We start from the raw sequence: 26,285 nt of genomic DNA, 5'->3' as shown, positions 1-26,285 counted from the left end.
CTCTTTTTCCAAATCTTCTTCTCATCAAGCTACTCTTCACTGATCTTGGATCCTTTCTCTTTTCCTCTCCTGGCACCTTCCTCCTCCTACCCATCCCTCTCCCCACTCCCAGGAACTCACACCTTCTTCCTTCATTCATGATCTTTCTTGCATTCCCAAGTTGTGTATGAATTAAATTAAAGTACCAGAGATTTCATTCTGCCGCCCAAAACACCACAATGTTTTGTATGGACATACAAACAAATTGAAAATCTACTTCCATGATGCATAGGTGGAAGAATGTGGTGGGCTACTGTAGCCATGGCCCTTCCAATATTTAGCCCAACACAGCATTAGCAAGTAGAGAGTTTGGGGGTGGCATGTAGATTGGTCTGTTTGGACCCTCCAATCAAAAAGATGTTTCACTGCCTCTGCCATCTCCAGTGCTAGAAAATGCATTTTTATTTTCTAGTGCTGGGGTAGCACAGGAGGCCTTACCACCACCTCAATGGGTGGCGGTGTAATGAAACCGTGGGGTTCTGAGCCTGAAAATGGTATTATTTCATGAAGTGTAGTTCTCCTAATTGGCCAGCAGATGGCACTTGTTTTGAGTTTTAAAGCTGTTGCAGAAAAAGACTTTCTTCCACTTTCAGGTTATGCAAAGGCAATCTGCAGGTCTATTGGGCAGCTACTTTCAAAATTGATGCCCTGGGCTCTGATTGACCCTGGATTTCAAAACTAGTCTGAAGGTACTGGAATTTCCCCAGTCTCAGCCAGGGAGCAGAGAGAGAAAGATCTCTTTACTGAGACCCTGTGAGCAGTTATATGATATAATCTGTGAGCAGCTCTATTTTATGACCTCCCCAGGCACTACCCAGGTAGTAAACAAATGTTTAGATAGTTTTATAATTGATCCATAGTTACCTGTTATTGCTTGCTGAGTTCACCTTTTTCTGTTCACTATTCAAGTTCTGTGACAATTAACCTTATTTAGTTTATTGATTCTGTTGTTCTAGACTGACTAAGAATCCTGGTTTGTGTTTTTGGGTCTATTGGTGCTTTTTGGGAAATATGGGACCCCTGGAGTACGGCCCCAGTGCCATAGAAATCACCATGGAATAACCTGAGAGTGAGAGACTAGCCCAGAAGCAAGTGGGAGCCAGTCAGTGGGTAGAGGGTGCTAGTATAGAGCATGAGCTCAAGTGCAGGTGATTTTGGGCAGACCCTTCAGGTGGCCCCAAGGTAACCCTAGGCAGGTGCTAGGCATTTCATGACAGACGGTAAGTCTCCACAGGAAAATGGCTGCGTGACAAGTGATTCACTTGCTGCAGGATTCTCTCCTTTTTTAAAAAAAAGCATTTTACAAGCTGTGGTAAAAGGGGGCCTTGGTGTGCGGCGAGTACACGCATCAATGCTACTATAGTGCCCCTTTTACAGCAGCTTGGTAAAAGAGTCCATAAATTTATATTATTTATTATTACAACAAATATAGTTATGCAAATGTGCCACACAATTGCTGCAGAATTACAAAAGCTTTCTAATTCTTCCTATACAGTCTAGCTCTGATCTGCCCCGGAAAAAAGGAGGCTCTATTTTTGTAGTTTTCCTTCTCTAGATCTTGGATTCCTTGTTCTATTATACTAAAAATATGCACAAAATACGGAGCCTGATTTGCTGTCCACTCATTTGTCTGTATGAGAAGAAAGCTAAATAAATCAATTTTGTAATTTTACATGGAAATAAAATGGAGCCAGTGGGCCAGAATACCATTAGAGCTTATGTAACTGTGAGAGTTTCTTCAATGTCGCCAGCTGTTATGCTTTCAGAAATAAATGATAGATGGTTTGGCAATCTGTAACACATCTTTTGTGGCTAATCTTCCTGCAGCGTTATAAAAAGCCAGGGAGACGAGTGCTTGGTTCTTCACTGCCCAAATAGGAAGATGAAGATTCTCCTTCTCCTTGTCACAGCTGGCCTTTGCGCTGCCCAATACAATCCAAACACGAAGGCAGGCAGAACATCCATTGTACACTTGTTTGAATGGCGCTGGGAAGATATTGCAAGTGAATGTGAACGCTATCTGGCACCTAATGGTTTCGGTGGTGTGCAAGTAAGTAAAGATATTCAGTCCTTTTGTTTTCATCTTTTCTTTATTTTGTTGTTTTTTCCCCCTGTTTCATTTTCTTTATATTTGCTCTGACTTCTTTTCACTTTTTACTGTGCCCTATTTGCCAGTCACATGCACTAATATATTTTTAGTGTGCAGATGGAGGGTAATTCTAAAACAGGGCAACTAGAAGGCTCCTGGTAGAAGTCTGTTTTATAAAGGTACCTAAGTGCTTACTTTCTTTTATAGAATACTATTGTAAACAGGTACAGTATATACATGCATGTATGTGCTTAGGCACAAGCACTTACACTAGCCACAGACCTGGTATAACTGTACCTGTCTCACAAAACTCTTTTTAAGACATAGCTCACAATACTTTAAAATATCAAATGTTTATTGTAACACCGAGTGTACCCGGTGGTAATCGGGCAGTGACACGCGCTGCCCGGTTACTGTCGAGTTAGCGCAGTAGCCCTTACCACCACCTCAATGGGTGGTGATAAGGGCTCCCCCCTGAAATGGCTGTGCAGCAAGTGCTTTACTTGCCACACAGCCATTTCCTGCAGGAAAGAGAGACTTCCCTTTTACCCACTGAGGTCAAAGGGGGCCTCAGTGCATGTGGAAAACATGTTCCGATGCCACTGCAGGCCCCCTTTTGCCATAGCTTGGTAAAGGGGGCCCTCCAAGGGGAAAATAGTCTACCCTGTTTAATCCTACCATATTTTCCTTTGAAACACAGAAGTGAAGGAAGGGTTCTGAGACTTTTCACCTTTGAGTTTTTTGTACCCCATTGAACATTTTGATATGGGCTGTGTCGGCATTGCCGTGTGGCAGTCGCTAGCATGGTTTAGAAATAGGGGGGGTTAGATTGTAAGCCTTCCAGAGACAAGAAATTACCAGCTTTATCTGAATGTAGTTTGCCTTGAGCTACAACTAAATATCCCAAAATGCAATATGCCTTGAACTACTACTGAAAATGTATGAGCTAAATCTATTAGCATATATTTTATAAACATTCCTATTTCTCTGACAAAAATTCTTTTCATTTATACTAGCCAAATTATTTGACATCAAACAGAATATATTAGATATCATGAAGATGTTTGTGTTTTGTTTTGAATTTGGGATGGAGAAGAATATGGCAGATGTATTTGATATTAGAATGTTTATTAAGAAAGATATTGTTGTTTCAGTTTATAAAGCACAATACTTGTACTTAACAGATTTCTCCTCCAAATGAAAATATTATAATTACAAACCCTTCAAGACCATGGTGGGAGAGATATCAACCAATCAGCTACAGACTCTGTACACGATCTGGCAATGAACAAGAATTCAGAGACATGGTTACTAGATGCAACAATGTTGGAGTAAGTGAAAGGGAAAGGGAAATGGGACTTGATAAGAATTTTGAAAATTTGCTCCCATAAGTCCCTATCCTAATTTTTTTTTTTAATTTAAGATTTAGAGAAGTAGAACAATTTGCTTGTAAGTAATATTTTTATAAATCAAGATGAATATTTTACTGTAAAAGAATAAATTAGGTTTCTCTTTTCTTAGGTGTACATATATGTGGATGCTGTAATTAATCACATGTGTGGAGCAGCTGGTGGTTCTGGTACTCATTGTACCTGTGGAAGCTATTTCAATACAGGAAACAGAGATTTTTCAGCTGTCCCGTATTCAAGTTGGGATTTCAATGATGGCAAATGTAAAACTGGAAGTGGAGAGATTGAAGACTATAGTGACCGCTACCAGGTATGCATTTAATAGAACTATTACTATTTTTAATAAAATTCATGACTGGTTACTAGGGGCCCTGTTTACTAAGCTGCACTGCATTTTTAGCGCATGCTAACACTAGAGACACCCATATATTCCTATGGGTGTCTCTAGCATTAGCACGCGCTAAAAATGCTAGTGCACCTTAGTAAACAGGGCCCTTGGTTTGTTAAGTGTTTGAGAAGCTGGTAGGGCCGCTGTGAGACTGAGCTGGGCCCGGGGCAAGGCCGCCCCCGGGCCCCCGCTGCCGCACCTCCCCCACAATCTCTACCACTGTCACCTCCCTCTCCTGCTCTCAGGTCACCAGCGCTGCAGTCCCCAGTCTCAACCACCCACCCCCAGCCCCCATCAACAGCCCCCTTCCATCCGCCACCGGGCCCCCTGCATGCAAATCGTCAGCGCCTCACCTCCATGTGAAAGTGGCAGATCACCTCCCTTCGGGCCTTCCCTCACTGTGCCCCGCCCTTGCGGAAACAGGAAGTTACATCAGATGAGGGCAGGACACAGTGAGGGAAAGCCCGAAGGGAGGTGATCTGCCGCTTTCACATGGAGGTGAGGCGCTGACGATTTGAATGCAGGGGCCTGGTGGAGGATGGAGGGGGACTGTCGATGGAGCCGAGAGCATGCAGGTGAGACCGGGGACTGCAGCGCCGGCGACCTGGGAGCAGAAGGAGAGAAACCCTGGCACCGGGCCCCCCTTGGAGGCCTGGGCCCAGGAAATTTTGTCCCCCCTGCCCCTCCTCTCGACAGCCCTGGGTATAACTGAAAGGATGTGAATACATTGAACAGCCTCATGGTAAGATGGTGGAGATGAAGGCTATCTGAATTCAAGAAAGTTTGGGACAAGCACATAGGATCTCTAAGGGAGAGGAAGAGTTGGCACCTGGTATGGATAGGCAGGCCATATGGTCTTTATTCTCTTTTTTGATAGGGATCTCCACACCACTATTAAAATTAACTCTGATAAAATAATAGACAATTTTGAAACTTCTCTTTCATCCTGGTCCCCACTTAATTTAACTTGGTGGGGCAGACTTGACACCATCAAAATGATGATAGTACCTAAAGTCACATATGCTTTCAGCATGATCCCCCTCCTCTTCCCCAGCACTTTTTATAAAAAAACTGGAAAAAACACTCTTTAGTTTCCTGTGAAACTTTAAGTCACCTAGAATCTCCTTAGGTAAGTTAAAACTATCAAGACTACAGGGAGGGGTAAAATTTCCTGATCTTTTAACCTACCATAAAGTATTTATTATTCGGGCTTGGACTGGTTTGTTACTACTAACACTTTGCCTAGGTGGATGGCACTGGAACAGTCCATCATTGACCCATTGATACATCCTTATTTAGCTGGTATGCATCTTCCTAAACATATTGCTTCTAATCCCATTATTAACATCACTCATAAACTGTTGCTAGCTCTTGATAAACAATTAGACATCCTCTGGTCTTCTACCATGCGTATGCCCATATGGAACAACTCTAAATTTTTAATTAACAAAAGGCAAGTTTCTTGGTCACATTGGCAGCGAATAGGGATATGGGATCATAGCAATTTCCTTGAGTCGGGCAGCCATGGTTGGAAAACCTTTTCAACCATGCAAACTGAATTCTGCTTAAATTAAATGCTGAATTCTGTCAGGAAGTATTTTTTCACGGAGAGAGTAGTGGATGCTTGGAATACCCTCCCGCGGGAGGTGGTGGAAATGAAAATGGTAACAGAATTCAAGCACGTGTGGGATAAACATAAAGGAATCCTGTTCAGAAGGAATGGATCCTAAGGAGCTTAGACGAGATTGGGTGGCAGAGCCGGTGGCGGGAGGCGGGGATAGTGCTGGGCAGACTTACACGGTCTGTGCCCTGAAAAGGACAGGTACAAATCAAGGTAAGGTATACACAAAAAGTAGCACATATGAGTTTATCTTGTTGGGCAGACTGGATGGACCATGCAGGTCTTTTTCTGCTGTCATCTACTATGTTACTATGTTAAAAGATTCTCAATTCTTTCAATGGTTCCAGATTAATACCATGCTGAAAAAAAGCAAGATAATACCCCGCATGGTGCAGTGTTCTCCAGACATCTTCGAATTAGCTAAGAAGTTATACTCTACAGGGCATATCACATCCCATATCTACGCTTTCCTCATAAGTAAATCCTCTGTTAAATGTGCTGGTCTGCGTAGATGTTGGGAAGAAGATCTCCAGCAAACTATTACAAATCAAAGCTGGGAACAAGTATGGTGCTCTCACTCTTCCTCAATAACACAATCCCTCTATTTCTTCATGCACAGGTCTTTTTGGACTCCTCTCAGGTCACATACAATTGACCCTCACACCTCCAGCATGTGCTGGTCTTGTCAGGTGCAGCAGGGTACTCTTAAACACCTTATGTTTGACTGTATATGTATTCAAGAATTTTGGAATAATGTATGGCTCACCTTGACAGCGATCTTCCACTATGCTGGCCCAATGCGGTATAAATACTTGTTGTTCAAGGGTCAATGTTTTAATGAAATGCTAAATCCTGATGAATCTAGGCTTGTTAATACTATGTTTTCTTTAGCTATGAAAGTAGTTTTCTCACACTGGAAAACTCTGCATCTAGCTTCTCATCAGGAATGGTGGAATTTGTTGCTCCAAATGAAATGTACCTGGCTAAAAAATCACCACGTTTTATCAAATATAAGAAACAATGGTCGGTACTAGTGTCATATCTCTCAACGGTAGGATGAACAATGTTGTAAACTACTTTGTATTATATGCATGAACTATTCTGTATGTTAATTATATCCTCAACTAATATACTTTCCCCCCCTTTTTTCCTTTCTTTCTTTCTTTCTTTCTCTCTCTCTCTCTCCCATAAACACTTATTCATGCACCTGAATACTTGTACTTTAATGCGTTATATATTAGATCAGCATTGTTGCTTGTGGTTGCTTTCTCTCTTGTAACAAAATCAATAAACAAATATTTACAACATATAACCTGCTTACTCCCTATGATGGTCCAAGCTATAGTAGACAAAAATATCTTACTGTAACAAGCAGCCCATTATAAGGTATTGATACACTAAATAATTTAATTCATACTACTACAAATGAAATATTTCTCAAATAAATACATTTTTAAACTTTATGAAATACAATGTAAGAAGATTGATTCTTTAAGCATGGCGGCAAATGGTTTGAAATCTAATTCCCTTAAATGATGGGCAAACCAAATCCAGAGTGATGTACAGCTAAATCCTAATCTAGGTGAAATTGAACCTAATAAATAGCATGTAAATCTATTAATCCATGAAATATCTTGAACATAATGCAAGATTTAAAAATAATGTGAGCCTGCAACAGAAGCAAATGCAGTTTCACCAACACTGAGAAAATGTGATTAAAATTTACTTTATTTCAAAATTAATGTGAGCTGCTGTGTATTGCAGCAGTTGAGGTTGATTTCATAGTTTCACCATTATACCTAAATGCAGCATACGACAATAATCTATCTGGGACAGTATAAGACTTTGAACTAATAATCTGAACTGATGCTCATGAACATATGAACATGTAGCTCATAATTGCTTCAACATTTGAAGAAAACCTTCTTATAGAGGCTATTAATTTGTATTTCAAGATGAATCCAGCATTATTCCCAGTACTTTAGTAGACTTCTCTACTGTTAGTTTTTCATTATTACCAATTGAGATCACCATAGGTAGTAATTCTTCATGATTAGTAAACTAGTGCAGTGTTTCCCAACGTCTTCAAGCCAAGTAACATAGAGGGGCATAATCGAACAGAAACGCCTATCTCCATGGGCGTTAATCTCCGAGAACGGGTCCGTGAAGGGGCGGAGTGAACCGTATGTTCCAAAAAAAAAATAGACGCCCATGGTTTATTCGCCAAGGTGTGAGCTGGGCGTTTTTGCTTTTCACCGATAATGGAAAATGAAATCGCCCAGCTCAAAAACGAATACATCCAAGGCATTTGTTCATGGGAGGGGCCAGGATTCATAGTGCACTGGTCCCCCTCACATGCCAGGACACCAACCGGGCACCCTAGGGGGGACTTTTACAAAAACAAACAAAAAGGTAAAAGAGCTCCCAGGTGCACAGCACCCTTCCCTTGGGTGTTGAGCCCCCCAAATCCCCCTCAAAACCCACTGCCCACAAGTCTACACCAGTACTATAGCCCTAAGCGGTGAAGGGGGGCACCTACATGTGGGTACAGGGGGTTTGGGGGGGTTGGACGACTAGTAGCATTAAGCAGCACAATTGTAACAGGTAGGGGGGGGATGGGCATGGGTCCACCTGCCTGACGTCCACTGCACCCCCTAACAACTGCTCCAGGGACCTGCATACTGCTGCTTGGGAGGAGGGTATGACATTTGAGGGTGAAAGTAAAAAGTTGTGAAACATTATTTTTTTGTGGTGGGAGGGGGTTAGTGACCACTGGGGGAGTCAGGGGAGGTCATCCCCGATTCCCTCCAGTGGTCATCTGGTCATTTAGGGCACTTTTTGGGGCCTTATTCGTCAAAAAACAGGGTCCAGGAAAAGTGCCCTAAATTCTAGCTACAAACACATCCATTATCGGCGAAGGGCGCCCATCTCTGTTCGGGTGATAACCACGCCCCAGTTCCGCCTTCACCACGCCTCCGACACTCCCCCGTCAACTTTGTCCGCATCCGCGACGGAGTGCAGTTGAAAGCGTCCAAAGTTCGGCTTTCGATTATGCCGCTTTATTTGTTTTTGTGAGAAGAACGCCCATCTCCCGATTTAGGTCGGAACTTGGGCGTTATTCTCGTTCGATTATAAGCTGGATAGTAACATAGTAGATGACGGCAGAAAAAGACCTACATGGTCCATCCAGTCTGGCCAACAAAATAAACTCATATGTGTATACCTTACCTTGATTTGTACCTGCCTTTTTCAGGGCACAGACCATACAAGTCTGCCCAGCAGTATTTCCCGCCTCCCAACCACCAGTCCCACCTCCCATCACCGGTTCTGGCACGGACCGTATAAGTCTGCCCTCCACTATCCTCGCCTCCCAACCACAAACCTCTCTTCCCCCACCTGCTCTGCCACCCAATTTCGGCTAAGCTTCTGAGGATCCATTCCTACTGCACAGGATTCCTTTATGCATATCCCACGCATGTTTGAATTCCGTTACCGTTTTCATCTCCACCACCTCCCGCGGGAGGGCATTCCAAGCAACCACCACCCTCTCCGTGAAAAAATACTTCCTGACATCTTTTTTGAGTCTGCCCCCCTTCAATCTCATTTCATTTCCTCTTGTTCTACCGCCTTCCCATCTCCGGAAAAGATTTTTTTGCGGATTAATACCTTTCAAGTATTTGAATGTCTGTATCATATCACCCCTGTTCTTCCTTTCCTCCAGGGTATACATGTTCAGGTCAGCAAGTCTTTGCTCATACGTCTTGGAACGCAAATCCCATACCATTCTCGTAGCTTTTCTTTGCACCGCTTCCATTTTTTTAAGTACCCCCTAAGGCTAGCAAATTTCAATCGAGTACCCCCGAACACCGATCAGCATATTATTATTAAATTATTAACTAACTTGGCAACATATAACAAATAGAGATTATTGGACATGGCATTCAGAATGAGACATAGTTATATTTCACTCCCATATAAACTGTCTGGCCCCTTGACAGCTGGTGTGTTCTTTCAAACTGATTAAAATGAACAATGAGATTTACAGATGGGGTCTCTTTACCAAAACTGGAGAAAATGTTCTCCACAAAAGTGAAGAACTTCCCCATAGTGACCAGTCAGATTCCTTGTTTCAGATGAATCTTGATTGGTCACTATGGGCATCTTTTCCACTTTTGTGAAGAAATTTTTTTTTTCTTAATTAATAGTCCCCAGTGGAGTCAAAGGTTTGACGTACTGACTCCATGGCCCTATTGGCAGCCCCTACATATCAATTTTCAGTCCCAGAGAAATAACAAGAGGAGCTCAACAGCTTTATCATACCACCTCTTAGTGGAAGGTGATATGTTGGGGCAACCAAGCCCCTCGTTGTTTCTCTGAGGCTAGGAGGATTCCCATCCCCAAGACACAGCAAGATGGACTTAGGGGACCCTAAGATATCAACTACCATCCTCAAAGAAACAAGAGCATGTCCATTTTTGGCAAAAATTTTAAAAAGGCATATTTTACAGGTGCACTGAAAACGATTCTGCGCGCACCCAAAACATGCATTTACACTACCACAGGCCATTTTTCAGCACATCTTTGTAAAAGGGCCCCTTAATGTTGGCTTAACTACTTGTTATTTTCAAATCCAAGCCCCATGCAAGTTACAATCAGGTACAGAGGTTAATTTCCTTTACAAGTTAGTCCACGAGTAACAGAAGGTGAAAGAATTGCCTAAGGTCACACAGGAGTACAGTGTGAGAAATGTTTATGTCAAGTTAATTTCTTATTGTCATGCATCAACTTGGATAACAAAATAACAGACACAGACGGGCATTTTCAATATGACGTCTAAGTCCACCTTAGGAAGTTTTGCTTAAAACGTCCAGAATCTGAATAGCAAATATAGCAGTTTTTGAAACAGCAAAACACCTTTCTTTCTTTTGAAAATGGCTACTTGCTACATGTTCTTCTCAGTGGCGTAGCTACGGGGAGCCAGTTTGGCTGAGCGAGGGACCCCAACCTCCGCCAGCTAAAGTGTGTCCTGTGCTGGTCTCAAATTGCCTGGCACGCTGTCCTCTTTTCAGTCGCTGTGCACGCTCATTTTAATGAAACTGCGCATGGGGGGGGGGGGGGGGGTGGAATTTTCACCTGCTCATTTTCTGCTAGTAAACATCTGTTCACCTGAATAGAACAGTTTGAAAATTGCTCTGCCCAAAATCAATGTATGTACACAGCTCTACAGTGAGTATACAGGTTATAGCCTAATGTAAAATATGTTAAATTTGGATATTAATGCAAAATAAAAAGTATTTTAATTGAATCAGTGTGTTTTGGATAAAAAATAACTGGCTTATTTAATTTTGTACAGGTTCGAGACTGCAAGCTTGTTAGTCTCCTTGATCTGGCACTTGAAAAGGACTACGTGCGAGAGAAGATTGCCGAGTACATGAACAAACTTATTGACATTGGTGTGGCAGGGTTCAGAATTGATGCTTCCAAACACATGTGGCCTGGTGACATGAAGGCAGTTTTTGACAAATTGCACACATTGAATACACAGTGGTTCCCCAGTGGTGCAAAACCTTTCATATTCCAGGAGGTAAGGGTTTTTTTTTTCTTTGCTTTGTAGAATCAGGCTAACTGGGAGTCCTTTTACTAAAGTGCGGCACGTTTTTCCACTTTCTGCACAGTAGAAGGGCAAACTATAGCATGGTGAGTGCAAAGTCAGTGCAGCAAATTCAGGAGACATGCCTAACACGTCTCCTGCATTTAGCGCAACCACTGCACAGCCTCTGCATAATGGGCCAGATTCTGTAAATCATATATAAAATCTAGATGGGTCTGAAAAAAAAAACACTTAGTGCTATTCTATATAATAGGCTAGATTCTATATATGGCATCTGAAAACTCCATGTGGCAAGCAAATATGCCTAAGCAGATTCTCTAAAGTATGCCTAAATTTTATAGAATAGGCCTAAATTTGCTATATACTGGGTATTGCAAATTTTTGTCATGTCCATTTAGGCCACATTTTACTTGGCCTGACACCTAAATTAGGCACATAGTGGAATAATGCGCATAGATTGGAGAAATGCCCACGCCCACCCATGGTCGTGCCCCATTTCCAACTGTGCGACTTAAAAATTTATGTTACAGAATATGCTTAGCGAGTTGTGTGCATAAATCCTAATTAGTGCCAGTTAGTGCTGATAATTGCTTATTAACATCCAATTAACAGTGCTGATTAGCTAGTTAAACAATTAAGGTAAGAGCATTGTTACAGAATACACTTTGATTTCCACACAGATTTTCAGGCACTATATATAGAATCGTGAGGAATGCACCTATGGTTAGGCATGATGCATAGAATAGCACATGGGACTAGGGAATGTGCCTACATTTAAGTGCAGCCATTTGCACCACTGAAAACCTTGTATAAATGCCCAAGCCTAATTTTAGGCACATTCCCCCAAATTCTATAACAATGCGCATAAATTTGAGTAATGCCCTGACACGCTCACACTCCTCCCATGGTTGTACCCCCTTTTTAGCTACGTGTGTTAGAATTTACACTCACCTCTTTTTTAGAATATGCCTAAAAAAGTCACACGCGTAAATTCCAATTATTGCAAATTAGTGATGATAATTGGTTATCATTGGCCATTTATCATTATTGATTGGCTCATTACTCAATTAATGCTCAATTTAACATGTGCTACTCACCGCACCTTATATAGAATCCAGGTGCCCATGCTATCTACTACAGCATGTAATGCAGGAGAAGGTTGAGGAGGAGAATTACATAAAGGTATAAGGCCATTTTCATAGCAGTGCACCTCCATGACATCCCCAATTGTTTAGAAATATATCCTCCAAGATCCAGTCTCCAGCTGTCCCCCCTTCCACAAGTCTGATCCCTTTCCCTAATATAACATTCCTTCTCTGGACCCCCCCCCCCCCCCCCCCACAACATAACATTCCTTCTCTGAAAACCCCTCCCCCCTAACACCACAATCCTTCTCTGGAACCCATGGTCCATTCACAAGTTGGCCAGTGATGTCAGTAGTGAGGCAGCACTTACCGCCTGATTCTCCCCCACATCCATTTTAAGCAGTTAGCGCAGTATTTTTACCGTATGGTCTGTCTGAGCGCACAGTAAATGCTAGTATGGGTTGGTGTTAACATTTAGCCTGTGGTAAAACTCATTCTAGCTGCATAGCTTAGTAAAAGGGTCCTTTAGGTTCCTTAAATATCACCTTGTTTATTAGTAGCAATTTTTTGACTATATATAGAGGTACATATTCAGCAGCAGACCAATAACTGTGATGCTGTTATTTGAATGGCAGCATATCAAGATAAAACGTCACTGGAAAAACTGGATTGAAATACTTTAAAAGAATAAAATATCCATTTAACTTATATGGATTTTCAGCTGCTGTTTGTTTGCATGCACATAAATGCAAAAGTAGAGCTTCCAATCCTAGGGATTTATTTTTTTTTCAATGTTAGAGGTTTATTTTTGAGAGAATTAGGTGCTTTCACAGGGTTAGAAAAATAAGGGCATTTTATCAGGGATAAAATAAGGGAAAGGGATTTTATATACTGCCTTTCTGTGGTTGAAATCAAAGCAGTTTACATATTATGGAAAATAAGAAGTCCTACACATAAGTTATCCATTCAGAGGGCAATTCTATAAAAGGGTATCAGTATTTAGGTGCAGTAGCTTAACCAGGTTGAGGACGCGGGGGGATTGGACAGTGGGCTGCCGATGGCGCTGGCACATATTGTAAATGCGACAGATCGCTTGAAAAATAAGTGCCAGCGCCATCAAAAGTCCGTTTGTGGGAGCAGACGCTCCCCTGACGACCCACTTACCTGCGCCCTGATGGTATGTTAATGATACGTGGCAAATGTAAAAATAATGAGGTTCCATTTTTTCCCCAAGATATTTCTTGCAATTTTTATAATTTCGTGGATTTAAGCAACTTGTAAGGGACCAGACCTGTGCTTCATGTAGGCAGTGCAGTAGGTATGACTTTCTGTTTCTAAAGTTTATCACAACTTTGTATCATGTGGTCACTAACCCCCTCTCACCCTCAAAAAAAATTATTTTTTTTTGCCAGCCTCAAATATCATACCCAGCTCCATAAAAGCAGTATGCAGGTCCCTGGAGCAGTTTTAGTGGGTGCAGTGCATTTCAGGCAGGCGGATCCAGACCCATCCCCCCCTACCTGTTACACTTGTGGTGGTAAATGTGAGCCCTTCAAAGCCCACCAGAAACCCACTGTACCCACATCTAGGTGCCTCCCTTCACCCATAAGGGCTATGGTAGTGGTGTGCAGTTGTGGGGAGTGGGTTTTGGGGGGGCTCAGCACACAAAGTAAGGGAGCTATGCACCTGAGAGCAATTTATGAAGTCCACTGCAGTGCCCCCTAGGGTGCCCGGTTGGTGTCCTGGCATGTGAGGGGGACCAGTGCAGTACGAATGCTGGCTCCTCCCATGACCAAAGGGCTTGCATTTGGTCATTTCTGAGATGGGTGTCCTTAGTTTCCATTATCGCCGAAAAACAGAAACGACCAAGGCTAAGGACGACCATCTCTAGGGACGACCTAAAGTTAAAATTTGTGCGTCCCTGACCGTATTATCAAAATGAAAGGTGGACGCCCATCTTGTTTCTATAATACCGGTTTCCCAGCCCCTTCGCCGGGACGTCCTGCGAGGATGTCCTCAGGAAAACTCGGGCGCCCCTTTCGATTATGTCCCTCATAGTGTACAACTGCAAGGGAGCATGGACCTGGGAGGGGCATGAGTGGGTCAGGGGCATACATAGCAACTTACAATTATGCTCGAGCAATTACACCAACCATTGAGCTGGCATAGGTGCTTGCACCTAATGGTAAGCACATAACTATGGACTGACACTAGTATTCTATTACAACAGTTATGTAACTGTTTTTATAGAAGTCACACTTAACATTCATCATCCTGGTGCCTAACATTAAGCAAATTACTCCTTATGTGTGAAAGTGTGTGCCTCACCCATACTCCACCTGGATTCTAATTCACCTCTGCAAAGTATACAGTAATAGAAACATAGAAAAAATGAAGGCAGATAAAGGCCAGGTGGCCTTATCCAGTCTACCTATCCATAAGATCTATTCTTCCTTCTTCTCCCTTAGAGATCCTATGTACTTGTTCCAAGCTTTCTTATTTATTTATTTGTTACATTTGTATCCCACATTTTCCCACCTATTTGCAGGCTCAATGTGGCTTACATAGTACCATAAAGGTGTTCGCCAAATCCGGTATGAACAAATACAAAGTGATGTTGTGGTAGAATAAAGTTCATGTGTAACAGACACATTAGGGAATCGTAGGGAGGAAGAGTTAAGTTATGCCCATTACGAGCTTTGGTTTCATTGTGTTGCAGGGTTCAGGCATTTAAGTTGGATCGGTAGGATATGCCTTTTTGAACAGGTTAGTTTTTAGTGATTTCCGGAAGTTTAGATGGTCATATGTTGTTTTCACGGCATTTGGTAATGCATTCCATAGTTGTGTGCTTATATAGAAAAAGCTGGATGCATAAGTTGATTTGTATTTGAGTCCTTTGCAGCTTGGGTAGTGGAGATTTAGGTATGTTCATGTTGATCCTGTTGTGTTTCTGGTTGGTAGGTCTATGAGGTCTGTCATATATCCCGAGGCATCACCGTAGATAATTTTATGAACCAGAGTGCAGATTTTGAAAGCAATACGTTCTTTGATTGGGAGCCAGTGCAGTTCAAATAGTCTTTGTCTCTACCACCTTTACCAGGAAGTCATTCCATGAATTCACCACCCTTTCCATGAAGTAATATTTCCTCAAGTTACTCCTGAGTCTGACCCCATTCACCTTCATCCTATGCACACTCATTTCAGAGCTTTCTTTCAACTGAAACTTGCTTCCTGTGCATTTATGACATGGAGATATTTAAATGTCTCTATCTTATCTCCCTTCACCAACCTTTCTTTCAGAGTACACATATGGTGTGGTGGGGAAGGGAATTCTATAAATGGTGCGCTCAAAAATCAACACCAGAAAAAAAAAAACCTGGTGTTAAGCAGTACTCTATAAAGAGCCAGCCAAGATGAATAGTGCTTAAAGTCAATTCTTATGCCTAACGACAGCACCAGTATTTATTCCAGCTAAACATAACATAACATAACATAACATAACATAACATATAACACTTATTCTTATAGCCTGCAATACCTTGCAGTTCAATCTGGGTAACATACAAAGAGACTGGACATCCCAGCAAATACAATAATAAAATAATTAATAAAAAAAAAACCCCTAATACATTCACCTCCTTCCATAATTCCTAAATAAATATGTGTTAAGCAATCATCTAAAATGTACATAACTTGACGCCTGAATTATCAAATGGGAAACTTCTCTGTCTAATTTAGCTGCTTGATAAGAAAGCAAAGGATCTGCACATTTCTTTCTTACTTTACCCTTCATAGATGAAAAATAGAACATATTTAAAGACCTGGTATAAATGATGACACTCAACTCATGGCATTTTTGCACATAAATGACACTATTCTATAAAGCTGTGCGTACATTTTTGGAATGCCCCTAATCCATTCATGCCCCTCACCTGGTCATGCCCCCTTCTGAGTTGTACACTATGGAATTTACTTGCTTGGGGGTTATAGAATAACATTCAAGCAGATGCACCTGCAAATCCAAATTAGTGTTAATCAAGTGCAATTATTTCTTGTTAATGCCTATTGATTCATACAGTTTGTTAACAGAAGGGTCCTTTTACTAAGCTGCAGTATAAAGTGGCCTGCGGCAGGGTGAGCATGTGTTTTTGGCATGTGCCGGGCCAGTTTTTACCATGTCTGGGAAAAAGGGCTTTTTTTCAGTGAGCCAGGAAAAGGGCCAGTGGTAAAATTGAAACCAGCGCATGCCTATTTACAGCCTGAGCTCTTAATGCCACCCATTGATCCAACGGTAAGGGATCATGCGCTACACATGCGGTGGCTGGTCAGCACACGCCAACTGCTAATTAATGCTGGAAATGCTGTGCACGGTAGGAAATATAAAAAATGTGTCCCAGCAGTATGGACGTGCGCCAAATAAGTACATAGGTACATAAGTATTGCCACACGGGGACAGACCATAAGTCCATCAAGCCCAGCATCTGAAATTACCACCAGGGGAGTTTGCTAGCCTAGTAGTAGTCTCGTTTTGGCACATGGTGCACATACGTACAACCTACCTTGCCTTTGTGAAAGGGCCCCTAATTTAGTTGCGTGTGCATCTTGGATTTCAGCGTCATATATTTGAACCTGGGGACTGTGATCTTTAATTCTGTCTCTATACACTTTATGACAAAGGCTGCTGACCATTTTAGTAGCCATCTTCTGAACCGACTCCATATTGTTTATATCTTTTTGAAGATGTGTTCTCTGGAAATGTACATAGAACTCTTGAGGGGTCCTTTTACTACACTGTGGTAAAATGGGGCCTGCTTTTACTGCAGCTTTGTGAGTACGTTTAAGATAACTTTCTTTCACTGCAATGACTTGAAATCATTTTTTATTTTTCCCAAGGTTATTGATTTAGGTGGAGAAGCTATTTCAGCCAGTGAATATTTTGGACTTGGACGGGTTACCGAATTTAAATATGGTGCCAAACTAGGCAACGTTATACGCAAGTGGAATGGAGAAAAAATGGCTTACTTAAAGTAAGAAAATATGATTAGCTGTCCATTACTGCAGATCCCAAACTATTTTGTCTGCAGTGCTTAATCATGCTTTTTATGGTTAGGAGCTGGGGAGAAGGTTGGAGTTTCATGCCTTCTGACAAAGCGCTGGTCTTTGTGGATAATCATGACAACCAGAGAGGCCATGGAGCTGGTGGTGCTTCCATTCTCACATTCTTTGATGCAAGGTAGGGAATTCTTCCCACAGTAGAATGTCTTTATTGAGATGGTTACATATGTACATATGTTTTCTACACAATTGGTGACCTTTAGAAGTTTGGCTGTGGCCAGATTTGTTGTTTTTTCAAAAGAAAGTAAAGACTTACCTGTTTTCACAGGCTTTTCTGTTTAGGTTGTGATGTTGAAAAAACTCCAAACAGCTTAAAGCACTGCAGCCAGATTCATCTATAAAATCTCTCGTTTTGAAAGTGCCTCCCCTTTATTAATCAAATTACACTGGCTTCCCATCAAAGCAAGAATCACCTTCAAATTATGTACCTTTATCTTTCAAATCCTAAATGGCACATCTCCAGACTATATGGTACCATTAATAAACTTACCTCAAAGAAACATTCAATATGAGGCAAGAACCTATCTCAGACTACACCTCCCAAATTGCAAAAAAGTGATCTACAAAACTGTCCACTCTGCAGACTTCACTTACCTAGGAACCAAATGGTGGAACTCCTTACCACCCAAAATAAGAAATATATAGGAATATACTAAATTCCGCAAAATCCTCAAATCGTTCCTATTCAAACAAACCCTCACAAAGAATGACCATATCTCAAACAATTAATTATTACCTGAATTGGTTATTACTCTATTTACTATTAACTTTCTCTTTGCTTCATGTACAATTTCTCATTCATAATAGATTTTCTAAATGTTAAACATCCATAGCTATCCCAGTATGTTTATGATATTGTATAGTAAAATTGGATTCTTACAACAAAGTACTTTCTTATGCATTATTTTTTTTTAATGTATCCTATACTGTTTATTGTAAGCTACATTGAATTCAAACTTGTTTGGGATAATGTGGAATAGAAATCTCACAAATAAATAAATGCATTCTGTAGACGTCTTATGGATACCAATCTTGTTACTTTCAATAGACAATATTTTTAAATACATAAATATAAAGAATATTTGTTCTGGGATTAAATATTTGTTCTCTAATTGTTTCTCATACTGTTACGCAGATTGTACAAAATGGGAGTTGGTTTCATGCTCGCTCATCCTTATGGTTTTACACGTGTTATGTCAAGTTTCCGATGGCCAAGATATTTTGTTAATGGGAGGGTAAGTAGTTCACACTACATTTTCAATTTAACAGTAATATTGCTTACAAAATATTTTAGTCCATAAAGATTAATCTATTTTATGTGCAAAATAATAGTGCAAATGTACGAAGAATGAGAATTAAAAGAAATAGAAATATTGCCCTTTAATTTATAATTTTTGTGCAAAGCATATTTTACTGATTTTATTGCTGTTTTTATTGCTAAGGATGTGAATGACTGGATAGGCCCACCATGTTATTCAGATGGAACTACTAAACCTGTTACAATCAATGCAGATACTACCTGTGGCGATGACTGGGTTTGTGAGCACAGATGGCGTCAGATAAGGTACAATAAATCACAAGCACCTTTGATTTGAATCTGAAGACTATATCCAATAATGAATGATTTTTGTTGTGTTTAGGAACATGGTTGGTTTTCGTAATGTCGTTGACGGTCAACCCTTTGAAAACTGGTGGGACAATGGAAGTAATCAAATAGCGTTTGGGCGCGGTAATAAAGGATTCATTATTTTTAATAATGATGATTGGTAAGTGTGCTGGAAACATAATCTTGTTCTTTCTAATACTATTGATTTGGTACAGCAAGATAGATATATCTCAGGCCAAAAATTAAGGGCCTGATATCTAACCTCATCAGCCAATGATTAAATAAGACATCAGCTGCCGCAGTTAAACTGAAACTAGATATTTTGCCCTGGGACCCAAATACCATCTGGCATGGAATATCTAGTTTCAGCCCAACTCGGAAATGCTCTCCGGTTAGCAGCAATATTCAGACTCCTAATTGGGTACCTAACCAAATGAAGTTAGGACAGTCTTTGTGTGGTTTGTTATGCAGTTAGCAGTCTGGATATGGCTATTAACCAGGATAATCTCCAACTCTGCCTAAGCTCCACTAACACCCACCCCTGCACTGTCTGGTTGGTGCCACTGAATACCCTTCATGCCGGCACTTATCTGTTAGGAGTGATTATGTCATATCTTTACCCAACTTTGAACTGTTACAGAGTACTCTATACCTAAAATAAAAGAGCTGAAGTGAAAACAGTACTGTATTCCACACCACTTAGCTTGAAAGAAGTGTATCTCTTTAGTATTTACATGGTGCAGTATTTTCAAAATTCCCACATGTTGCTTAACAGCTCAAATCCAAAACCCTGACAAAGGGCCCCCTTGTTTCACATAACTGCTTCAGAAGGAGGAACAAAATTGTGCTGTTATTTTGTTCCTCCTCCTGAAGCAGTCTAGAAGAAGCCAGTGATAGTAAACCCCATAGAGGTTTTTGAAAAATCCATGACTCTCCTCGGGGTACTTGAGGCTTTTATGTTTTTTTAAAATTTATTTTAGAGCAGCAGGTATAGATGTACTCTGTAACAGTTCTTTGAACGAGAGCAGATTTAAATAGTTGATTGCATTATAAAAGAAACATATGTGTGTAAGGGCTTCTAGAAGACACAGACTTCCAGAATAAACCCCAGTAGTACAAAATGATTCCACATAGTTAAATCTGCTCCAAAGCAAATGCAACTTTCTGTACTGCAAGCAGGTGTGCACATACCCCCAAATTTTATATAGGTTGCCCAAAGTTGGGTGTGAAATTTGGACATCTAGGGTAGATGTGCATGTAAATTAGTTAGGTCCCCTTTTACCAAGCCACGGCAAAAAAAATGGGGCCTGCACTGGCATCGGCATGTGTTTTTCATGCGTGCCAAGGCCCCCTTTTACCACAGAGGGTAAAAGGCAAGTCTCTCTTTCCTGCAGGAAAGCACGTGCTGTGTGGCCATTTCGGAGGGGAGCCCTTACCACCACTCATTGAGGTGGTGGTAAGGGCTCACGTGTTAACCCGGCGGTAACCAGGCAGCACTCTGGTGCTACAAAAATAAATATATTTTTGTAGCACCAGAGTGCATCCAACAGTAATCGGGCAGTGCCATGTGCTACCTGGTTACCGCCGGGTTAACAAGTGAGCCCTTACCACCACCTCAATGAATATATGTTTGTAGCGCTGGATATGACGGCTTTCCTGGAAGTCTCATGGATATCACGGCTCTTCCGTGGAAATCTCATGAGGCTGCCACTTGAAAGTCTTGGCAGCACTTGAAGTCTTGGCAGCCATTTTAAACAAACAGCGACAGCAAGAAGATTGGCAGCTATGGACAGGAACGAGTGGGGATCTTTCCTGCTCCTAAGAGGCCACTAGAACACCAAGATGCTGGAGAGGAGGGGAGGCAAGGCTCTAATCATCTATACTTTTGCGGGAACCTCGCAGGACCTGGGTCTATCCCTGCGGATCCTCATGGAAACCGCAAGATTCCCGCTAACCCCGTTCCCATGCAGGTCTTCAGTGCAAAATTCACGCTAAGCTAGTATTCTATAAACGGTGCTCTGAGTGGAGCACCCTTTATAGAATACTAGTTTTGTGTTGATCTTTCTGGCACCAATCATTGGGCGTCATTTGCTGAATCCAGCTCATATTTTGTAAAGTACATGCATACCTCTTACTGTAATTTCTATTCCTCCCAAACTACACCTCCAACAATGCCAATTCATGATCACCATAAAAGTATGCATGTTTTTATCAAGCTGTGTTCTTGAACACACATAGCCACAAATTTCATAACACGCCACCTGAACTCCCTTCTTCTCATGTGCCCCTCATATTACACCTAAGCCCCCATATGTGTATACTCCATTTATTGGTGAAATCACTACTTCTGACATTTCTATCTCACCTCAACTAGGCCAGTGACTATGTTATGCAACCAGTGCCTTTTATATGGCTAGACTGTCTTTATTTCCAAAAATAAGGTGGCAAAATTTAAAAATGAAATATCCGCTTCATATGATGGTTACATATTTGCTGATAAAGTCAATTTTCCTTGTATTCCTTCTTCTACTATTTGTGTTTCTTATGCACAAGCTATGAGGCTTTTATGACATTCTGATTAGAGTTGTACAATAGCATTCTAGATTTACTTATATTAAAATATTAGTGGAAGTGGATGAGGAAGCAACTAGGGGTGAATTCTATATATGGTGCCTGAGATGTAGCACTATTTAACCAGTCGTAATGAATGCTGACCAGTTACATAGCGCTTAACTGGCTATCCACAGTGATTCAGCAGGGGATAACTGGCTATCTTTTGCTGAATATCTGTGGTTGGGTGCTGGTGGATAACCGGTTGTATCACGTGATATAACCGGCTATCCAATGATTTTTAAACCAAGTTTGGCAGTCATATTTGGCCATGTCTAACCGTAGTATAATTTTGGCTAGTTCAAAGATAACTGGCTATATCAGCATAGCTGGTTATCCTCAAACCGGCTGAACCAAACCCGGATATTCAATGCCCGTCACCAGAAATGTCCCAACATTGAATACCCGAGTTCAGCGCGGATCGCGAGAGATAGCCCTGCTATCTCCCATGGTCTGAAATATCAGGGCCATGGTGCCCAAAAAAATCAGCGCTGAATAAAGCACTATTCTATAAACTGCACTAAATGTTAGGCGTGGTTTATAGAATAGCGTTTGTGCCGCGGAATTACAGCTAACTTTAAGCGCAGTCATTTACACCAACTGAAACATGGTGCAAATATATGAGTCTAATTTAGGTGCCCACCCCCCTCATTGTATAATAACACACATAAATGTTAGGAATGCCCTCAGTCTGCCCATGACCCTTCCATTTTTGTGCCCCCTTTTTGAACTTGCATGAAAAATTTAGGAGCAGAGCAGGCGCCAAAATGTATGCACTTATATTTCAATTAAATCTAATTAGTGCCAACAATTGGTTGTTAACAAGCCAATTATTGATGCAGATTAGCTCATTATTCAATAAATTGCGCATGCAAATTGGGTGCATGCCCAAATTGGCACGCACAATTTTTAGTGACTTTTATAGAATTTGGGGGCTAATGTACAAGAGTTTTCTTCTGTAGACACAGAGGACTGGAATCAGTAAATGGCACTCAAAATTCAGCGCCCCAAAACATTGGCGCTGAACGTGTTTCTATAAAATACACGCATGCTGTATTGAATTGAGCTCAGTGACAATTCCACACCAAACGTTTAGGCACTGGATTTACACTTGACAAAACCAGGTGTAAATGCTGGTGTCGAACTTGGGTGGACTCAGGCCATGTTCTGTAAATCCACATGTAACATTTGGAACATCCCCTTTTCACATATGCACTATAAAAGCTAGGCATCAAGCCTTATAGAATAGTGCGCACAAATCCTAATTGGAGCCAATTAACTGTAATATTGGATTTATAGCACCCAATTATTGCTAAAAGTAACATAAATACATAGCAATTAATTAAGGGCTTGTTACTCAATTAAGTTGTACACGCATTTTGGGAATGGCCACCATATATAGGGGTATGTTTACTAAGGTGCGATAGCATTTCTAATGTGCCCCTAAATTTAAGGCGCATTAAATGCAAACGCTCCTATACAGTTCTATGGGCGCATTAGCATTTAATGCGCGTAAACCATTTACATGCGTTAAAAATGCTAACGCACCTTAGTAAACATAGGCAATGGAGTCTAGGGAGAATATGGATAAAGCTTAAATTCCTCAAATTTTAGGAGGAACTTTTAAGAACTTTCAACACGGAATCTTAGGAATAGTAATGATGACTGGTGAGTCTGAAGTTGGTGCTGGGCAAAATGGTAGAGATTATTATTAAGAACAAAATTACAGAGCATATATATATATTTTTTTTAGTTATATTTGTACCCCGCGCTTTCCCACTCATGGCAGGCTCAATGTGGCTTACATGGGGCAATGGAGGGTTAAGTGACTTGCCCAGAGTCACAAGGAGCTGCCTGTGCCTGAAGTGGGAATTGAACTCAGTGCCTCAGTTCCCCAGGACCAAAGTCCACCACCCTAACCACTAGGCCACTCCTCCAAAAGCATGGATTAATGAGACAAAGTCAACATGGATTTAGTGAAGGGAAATCTTGCCTCACCAATCTACTACATTTCTTTGAAGGGGTGAACAAACATGTGGATAAAGGTGAGCCAGTTGATATTGTGTATCTGGATTTTCAGAAGATGTTTGACAAAGTTCCTCATGAAAGACTCCAGAGGAAATTGGAGAGTCACGGGATAGGAGGTAGTGTTCTATTGTGGATTAAAAACTGGTTAAAAGATAGAAAATAGAGAGTAGGATTAAATGGTCAGTTTTCTCAATGGAGAAGGGTAGTTAGTGGGGTTCCCCAGGGGTCTGTGCTGGGACCGCTGCTTTTTAACATATTTATAAATGACCTAGAGATGGGAGTAACTAGTGAGGTAATTAAATTTGCTGATGAAACAAAGTTATTCAAAGTCATTAAATCACGGGAGGATTGTGAAAAATTACAAGAGGACCTTACGAGACTGGGCATCTAAATGGCTGATGACGTTTAATGTGAGCAAGTGCAAAGTGATGCATGTGGGAAAGAGGAGCCCAAATTATAGCTACGTCATGCAAGGTTCCACGTTAGGAGTCACGGACCAAGAAAGGGATCTAGGTGTTGTCGTTGATGATACATAACAAAAATGAGGATGTTATAATGCCTTGCATCGCTCCATGGTGCGACCGCACCTCGAATATTGTGTTCAATTCTGGTCGCTGTATCTCAAAAAAGATATAGTGGAATTAGAAAAGGTGCACAGAAGGGCGATGAAAATGATAAAGGGGATGGGACGACTTCCCTATGAGGAAAGGCTAAAGCAGCTAGGGCTTTTCAGCTTGGTGAAAAGGCGGTTGAGGGGAGATATGATAGAGGTCTATAAAATAATGAGTGGAGTTGAACGGGTAGATGTGAAGCGTCTGTTCACGCTTTCCAAAAATACTAGGACTAGGGGGCATGCGATGAAGCTACAATGTAATAAATTTAAAGCGAATCGGAGAAAATGTTTCTTCACTCAACGTGTAATTAAACTCTGGAATTCGTTGCCAGAGAATGTGGTAAAGGCGGTTAGCTTAGCAGAGTTTAAAAAAGGTTTGGACGGCTTCTTAAAGGAAAAGTCCATAGACTGTTATTAAATGGACTTGGGGAAAATCCACTATTTCTGGGATAAGCAGTATAAAATGTTTTGTACATTTTTGGGATCTTGCCCGGTATTTGTGACCTGGATTGGCCACTGTTGGAAATAGGATGCTGGGCTCGATGGACCTTTGGTCTTTCCCAGTATGGCAATACTTATGTACTTATATGTATTTTACTAAGAAATTGCTAGTGAAGATGCTTTAATTTAACAGAAGTATTTAACATTCCTCCCTGTTTACAAAGACGCATTAGTGGCTGCCAGTGCAGTAATGCTAACACAGCCCATTCACTTGGAATGGGTTGTGTCTGCAGCCGCTATTGTGGCTTTGTAAACAAGGGGCATTGATTTTACTCAAACTAACATTGATTTAACTCATTAAACTTTTTTTTTTCTGCAGGGACTTGGACGTAACCTTGAAAACTGGCCTTCCTGGTGGCACGTACTGTGATATCATTTCTGGTCAGAAGGAGTGCGAACACTGCACTGGACATCAGATCCAAGTTGACAATGATGGCTTAGCACATTTTCAGATTAGCAACAGTACAGAAGATCCTTTTGTTGCTATTCATATCGATTCCAAATTGTAAACTAAGTATGTGCATTGGTTTGTAACAGAATGGGAAATGTCAGGGTGTCATGTCCCCTACTTCAACGCAAGCGGCATCCTCGGGCTGCGCAGAGTCCTGTCAACACGCACACTTGACTGGCACAGCCTTGAGCCATGTGTGTGGTTCTTCTCTGGCTGCAGGCTCCTTGATTGCTTTGCTTCCATCCACCTGGGTCTGCTCTTCCTCTGCCTGCCTTCCCTTGCTTCTCTCCTATTGGTCTTCCGGTTCCTCCTTCCCCTGCTCTTGTCCTATGGCTGTGCCCCTTCTCCCTGCTGATGTCAGACGCCAGCACTTTATCAGCTGAGCTCTCCTACTTTGGTAGGTGCTACTTGCTCAGTAGTGTGATTCTCCTCTACTTTGTTCTTTGTTACTGACTCTGCCTGTACCTGGATTACTCTTATGCCTACTGACCTTGCCTACTGACCTTGCCTGTACTTGGATTACTCTCGTGTCTGCTGCCTGCCTCCTGCCTTTGCCTGTACCTGGATTACTCTCGTGTCTGCTGCTTGCCTCCTGACCTTGCCTGTACCTGGATTACTCTTGTGTCTGCTGCCTGCCTACTGACTCTGCCTGTACCTGGATTACTCTCTTGACCTGCTGCCTGCCTACTGACTCTGCCTGTACCTGGATTACTCTCTTGACCTGCTGCCTGCCTACTGACTCTGCCTGTACCTGGATCACTCTCTTGCCTGCTGCCTGTCTGGCCATCACTTTCATCACCCCACTTCCTGCTCCATCTCGTAAGCCCTGCAGGCCGCACCTAGGGGCTCAACCTCTGGGGAACGGCGGTCAGCGCAGGTGAAACCCAGGGTTTTCCGGCCGCCAAGCAGAACCTGGTCCAAGTACCGGGCTCGGCAGTGCTCTACTTGGTACAAGAACTCACAGGTCTGACACAGGGGCATTTCCCATATTGTTTCATGTTGTTTTTGGCACAAATCGACAGGAAAAAATAAATTTTATGTTTTTTCTCTGTCTGATTTATAATGCACACTCTTCTGAAAGATTGCACAATACTGGAGACATTGTAACCATAATAAAAA

General features: G+C 41.6%; 1 protein-coding gene across 1 annotated transcript; it reads left to right on the top strand.

Moving 5' to 3' along the window:
- Positions 1–1,895: 1,895 nt before the first annotated feature.
- Positions 1,896–25,345, top strand: LOC115472690 (pancreatic alpha-amylase-like). The gene is made up of 10 exons (XM_030207046.1): positions 1,896–2,089; positions 3,313–3,459; positions 3,650–3,847; positions 10,900–11,130; positions 17,136–17,269; positions 17,353–17,475; positions 18,493–18,592; positions 18,800–18,921; positions 18,998–19,123; positions 25,035–25,345. The coding sequence occupies exons 1-10, from the start codon at positions 1,922–1,924 to the stop codon at positions 25,222–25,224; spliced, it is 1,539 nt and encodes a 512-aa protein (XP_030062906.1). The 5' UTR covers positions 1,896–1,921; the 3' UTR covers positions 25,225–25,345.
- The last annotated feature ends 940 nt before the right edge of the window (positions 25,346–26,285 follow it).

Source organism: Microcaecilia unicolor, chromosome 6 (assembly GCF_901765095.1).
Source record: "Microcaecilia unicolor chromosome 6, aMicUni1.1, whole genome shotgun sequence".
Lineage (NCBI taxonomy): Eukaryota > Metazoa > Chordata > Amphibia > Gymnophiona > Siphonopidae > Microcaecilia > Microcaecilia unicolor.
This window is presented reverse-complemented; position numbering and strand designations above follow the sequence as displayed.

Bases quoted from the DNA above. Each gene is read 5' to 3' on its own strand.
- LOC115472690 (XM_030207046.1), top strand. From the start codon at position 1,922: ATGAAGATTCTCCTTCTCCTTGTCACAGCTGGCCTTTGCGCTGCCCAA. The intron at 3,848-10,899 runs GTATGCATTTAA...AATTTTGTACAG, and splicing joins ACTATAGTGACCGCTACCAG to GTTCGAGACTGCAAGCTTGT. The intron at 17,476-18,492 runs GTAGGGAATTCT...ACTGTTACGCAG, and splicing joins CTCACATTCTTTGATGCAAG to ATTGTACAAAATGGGAGTTG.